This window comes from Mustela erminea, chromosome 13 (genome assembly GCF_009829155.1).
Source record: "Mustela erminea isolate mMusErm1 chromosome 13, mMusErm1.Pri, whole genome shotgun sequence".
NCBI lineage: Eukaryota > Metazoa > Chordata > Mammalia > Carnivora > Mustelidae > Mustela > Mustela erminea.
In genome coordinates, this window is record NC_045626.1 from 82,417,160 (window position 1) to 82,422,378 (window position 5,219).

The window sequence follows — 5,219 nt, forward strand, 5'->3', positions numbered from 1 at the left end:
ATTTTTTAACTTTGTTATTTAATTCAACCCAGGCCTATGTTGGTCCTTACCCTAAGGAAAATAAAAATTAGTCAAGGCATGCCTTTGATGAGCTACTGATACATTTTTAATATGTGAAAATAAATACATGATTATTAAAATAAAAACATGTCCACCCACGTGTCACCCAGCTCCTCTGCTCCCCATGGTCCATTCACTGTGCCTGGGAAAACTCCAGATTCAGCTGGAGACGCATCTTGACCAGGAAACTTGGCTGGAAGGAAGAAGGGACCCACCAGATTGGTGATCGTGCCACTTACCCACCTGTAGCAGCAAGAGGATGTTGTGGGAGTGATGGGGGAGTGGTGGACCCCTCCCAGGGGCACCCTAGGTTGGCACTCATACGGCCGGTAGCTCTAGCAAGAGTGGAACAGACATCTCAAGGGGCAGCCGTGAATCCCCATGGTGGGGTAAAAGATAAGAAGAAACTGGCGGTTGTCAGCATAAAGGGAGGCACTGCCCACTCTCGCTATGTCTGCCCCCATCCCCCACCCCCCACCCCTGAGCACATCTCCAGTGCCTCATGGTTACCTAGGAGACTCTGGTCTGCCCTCCTCTGAAACTGGGCCCCCCACAGTAACCCCGCGGGCAGACCTGATGAGAGGACCAAGAAACTCATTTCCAAGGGGGCTTCGGTTTCTGGGAGGCCCCACCTTGCTGAGGGGCGGCTGGCACTGAAACACGAACCGAGCGAGCCCTGGGCGTCACTAGGGGGCTCTGGAAGGTCACCCCTGACGGGAAAGGCCTGGGATCCCGAGGCCCGCTGGCGTGGGGGGCACTGGCGGGTGGGCGACCAGTGCTGGGGACATTCAGGTGTGTGAGGGAATGAGAACGCTCCCGCCTCCGAGGCTGTGGAGAGTCTAACCCACCCCTGCACAGCTTCTGGGAGTCTGCCGCCACTGTGGACTCTGTCTTCAACGGACCAGCTGGGTGAATGGCTCGCAGTGGGGTCTCCCTGGGGCGGGACGAGTAGCTGCCCCTAGGGGTGGCTGGGGGGGTCCAGAAGAGGGCATGGAGTTTGGCAGCGCTCCCCTTTGCCATCGACGGGCCTTCCCAGGTGGTGCCCTCGGGTCGGGAGCCAAACAGCGACTCATCACAGTAAGAAGGAGTGTGGCTGATCAGTCTGGCAAAGGGAAAAGAAATGCAGTGAGCTGGGGGAATGAACAAACCCTAAAAACCTTAAGCCCCCATCCCCTGCCATCTGCAGTGGCAGCAAGGGCTGCCTCTAGATCCCAAAGTCCCTGTCTCCTAGCCTGGCATTAACAGCGAGGCCACAGCCCCATGTCTGTTGTTTTTCCCCTGCCAAGGAGCCCGTCTCCTGCACCCTGACCTCCCCCTTTCCCTTATGCGTGTCCAGGCCTGGCTAATTTGCATATTCCATCTTCCTGGCCACACTGATTGGCTTGGGAAAGGCCACAGGACTCATTCCATCCAATGAGCGCCTGCCTTAGGACTCTTGTTGAAACTACTAAGAAAGATGTTTGCCAACTGGCTCTCATAAGCCGGCCTCCAACAACAATTTGAGCCCTTGACAAACAAGCCTTAAACATCCTTTTTCTGCTGAAGCCAGTTTGGGCAAGTCTTCTGTCACTTGTATCTCAGAGTCCCAGTTAATAGAGCCCCAATCTTTACAGTCTTTACTTTTTTTTTTTTTTTTTTAACCTCCAATTTTCCTTCTCCCTAGTGGCCTTGTCAGCCAAGCTCTCTGCAGCCCTGTGGTCACTGTATTTGAAATGACACAGGGTGGTGCCTGGCCCTGAGAGGGCGCTCACTTTGAACACAATGCTGACCTTGCCTCATCACTAGAGAAGCTTTTTGGAAATGTTTGAGTATTTATTGAGGGCTCTTTAAGTGCAGACCCAGAACTCAGCCTGCCATGGGCATCATCTCATTATTTCTCACAAACTTCCACAGGAGGGAGATATGATAATCCCATCTTACAAACAGAAAAAGGAGGCATAGGGAGGGGAAGCCCCGCTCCTTTCATCAGCAAGAGGGTGGAGACAAGATTCAAATCCAGCCTTGCTCAAGGACCCAAGCTCTAGGATCAGCCTGTCAGGTATAAGGGACTTCTAAGCTTCTCCCTTTTAATGAGATTCACTCAGCAACTATTTTTTTCTATTAATCTCACAAATATTCACGGCCTGCCAGTGAGGTGTCAGCTCCATGTCTTTTGGCCAGGACTGAAAGTGCTTCTGTGTTCAAACACCAAGTCTTTGAAAAGTCCACTTTTTGCCACTTGATTTAATTGCTCAAACCATAGCCGCTTGTTGCCTAGGTCTGTCTGGCACCAAAGGTTTTACTCAGTAGCATCTCTCTCTCTCTCTCATGCACCTTCTCACTTGACACTCTCTACCCGTCAGCATCATGCACAAAATTCCATCCTCCAGGACAGCATGGAGTTGACCTCCCTTGTCATGGACACTATACCTCTGTGAATGTGGCCCACACTTACATCAGCGTTTTCAGCTACGTTGTAGGTGGCAATGTCCCTAACGTCAACCTGACCCAACTTTACAACCCCTACATCAAATGCATGGCACTCAAGCTGGCATAATAATAAGAGACTCTTGCTTTTTCTCTCACTGAATTTTATCTCCTTAAATAGGGACCATTCCCACTGTACTTCGTTCCACCAATCCATGTCCCTCCTGGCTTGGAATGGACCCTAAATAGGACTGGCTGGTTGTTACAGACTGAAGTACGTCTTCCCGAAATTCACACTGAATTGGAAAGACATAATTAGGCTTAAACGCGGTCCTATAGGTAGGCTGTAAAGCAATAGGGCTGCTGTCCTTGTAAGAAGGGGGGAGACCCCACGCATGTACATGCTCACAGAGAAAAGGTCATATGAGAACAGGGCGAGGAAGTGACTCTCTGTAAGCCAAGGATAGGTTTCAGCCTTCTAGTACCTTGAACTTGGACGTCTAGCTTCCAGAACTGTGAGAAAACGAATTCCTGTTGTTTAAGCTTCCCAGCCCATGGTATTTTATTATAGTGGCTATAAATGACTAATATTCTAATCTTCAGTGTTTTGTCCAAACCGAGAAAAATAAACAAGAGCGAGCCCTGTGGCCCACCACTAGGCACATCCCTCCAGGCTGATACCAACCTGAAATAATCCAAATAACCTAATTCATTAACTTACAGTAATAACTATCAGCATCAACTCTGTTTTTCTAGCTTGTTCATGAAAAGGCGGCAAAAACCATTTCCGAAACAACTTGCTGAGACTGGGACCCACCACGTCTATGTCATTTCATGGATCAACCACATTAATTTTCTTACGCAAACTGGCTCTGTGATCTTGCTCTGTGATCACCTGACACCCTCCCACACACACACTGTGGACCTCACTGGCTTGGTCTGTGGCATTTGGAAATGGATGTTCAACCATAGTTACCATCACTTACTGAGAGCTTCCTGTCAGGGTACTATGCCAAGCCCTCTACACACCTCACTTCATTTATTCTCAATAATCCCACTAGGTCCCATTTTCCACATCAGGAAACTGCAGCTCAGAGAGGTCAAGGTACTCACCCAAAGTCACACAGCATATCAACAGCAAGGCTCTAATAGGAACCCAGGTGGCTTCATGGGTACAGAAATGAGTGTATCACCCTATCCTGTTACCTGTATTTGTTCTTCTTCCTTGGTGTGAGGGTTGGGGTGCTGCCCCTGGAGGAGGTCTCACAGCTCCCATTGGTCCCTGAGGCCCGTGATGTCCCTGTGCCCACTCCACTGGTTCTGTTAGTCTTCTCCACCCAGGGTGGGTCAAAGTCTGGTGGTGTGGGCCGGGTAGACGCAGGGCTGCCAAACAAAGACTCATCCACATATGACGCCCTAGCCTTGACCCGGTGGCTGCCCCGGCAACGATGCTGAAGATGGAGGGTCTGCATCCCACTGACGGCCAGCTCCACAGGGGTCTTCATGCTGCCCATGGTTCTGCGTGATAGCAGGCATGCTTTGCCTGCCAGGTCCTCCCTCCAGGGCTCCCTGTGAAAGGGGGTCAGGGTGGCACAGCAGAGGAAGATTAGTTTGTCTCTTAAGTTCCCAACCCAAGGACAAAAGGGGAGCTGCCAGTCCCAGGGGACACTTCAGAAATGTGTTCATCTGTCTTTTGGCTGTCAGAACAAGAGGAAGAAGAGGTACTACTGGCAAATATTTAATGACTATATATGCATTCCTAGCATACAATGCTCAATGTTGAACGCTAGGGGGATGAAGAGATGGGGCCTGTACCTATTTTGGCACCAATGAGAAAACTTAGCATGGTGGGATGGGGAGACAGGGCAGGTCCTTATATCCTGTATATGTTTATGGGGTGAACAACCAGCATTATCTCATGCCTACCTTGTGCAAAAAGCTTTGTAAGCATTGTTTCATTTAATCCTCGTAACAGCCCTTTGAAGCAGCTTTGGTTATGTCCATTCTACAGATGACAAAACTGAGACTTCAGAAGCCCACGTCACACCTGTAAGTCGCACCTAATAAAGCTAGAACAGTAGAAGAGAAATCAGAACCTGACAGAGGAGAGCAGAGTTTATGCACTTAACCATTCTACGACTGGCGGGTCACACCCATCCCTCCAATTGCCCCATATTCCCCGCTCCCCAAGTCAGTGCCCGGTTTATATCCGAGGTCCCTACATTCTTGACTTATCTTCCTACCTGAGCATCTCCGTTCCAGGATGCCGGCTGCAACCTCAGCGCCCCCTCCTCACCAGGTCTGGACTCCGCGGCAGATGTCTCCGAGAACCCAGTTTATCTGCAGCCCAAACCCCGGGAGTCCGGGAGCGCTGGAGCCCAGATACCTGGAGCCGTCTCACACCCCTCGCCCCAGCCCCAGCCCCAGCTCCAGCCCCGGGAACCGCAGGGACCGACTCACGCCGCAGGCCAGGACCTAGAGACGTGTGATCCGCGCGCGCAGCCCACGGCAACCAGCAAGGGGCGGGGCGGCGCGGCCGGAACCATCAGCACCGGGGGGGGAGGGCACCCCGTTCCGGACGACCCCGGCGTTTCCCCGAAGCCTCGGAGAAGGCCCGCTCAGGCCAGTCAGGGATGTGTCCGGGCATGCGCGCCAATCCTCCTGGGTCTACAGGTGAGGTAGTGGGCGGGGTGGGAGGGGGAGCCCGCATAGACGCGGTGCCCCCCCTCCCGGCCACACCGTTGGTACGTCCC

The 5,219-nt window shown here is 52.0% G+C and overlaps 1 protein-coding gene across 1 annotated transcript; it reads right to left on the reverse strand.

Moving 5' to 3' along the window:
- Positions 1-83: 83 nt before the first annotated feature.
- RITA1 (RBPJ interacting and tubulin associated 1) lies at positions 84-4,988 on the reverse strand. Its single transcript, XM_032310602.1, has 4 exons — positions 4,710-4,988; positions 4,393-4,535; positions 3,673-4,035; positions 84-1,162 (listed from the first exon to the last, which is right to left on the reverse strand). The coding sequence occupies exons 3-4, from the start codon at positions 3,978-3,980 to the stop codon at positions 655-657; spliced, it is 816 nt and encodes a 271-aa protein (XP_032166493.1). The 5' UTR covers positions 3,981-4,035; positions 4,393-4,535; positions 4,710-4,988; the 3' UTR covers positions 84-654.
- Positions 4,989-5,219: the final 231 nt, after the last annotated feature.

Excerpts from the sequence above, each read along its gene's own strand:
- RITA1 (XM_032310602.1), bottom strand. The coding sequence starts at position 3,980 with ATGGGCAGCATGAAGACCCCTGTGGAGCTGGCCGTCAGTGGGATGCAG. Across the intron at positions 1,163-3,672 it reads AGGAAGAAGAACAAATACAG|ACTGATCAGCCACACTCCTT; the intron begins GTAACAGGATAG and ends TCCCTTTGCCAG.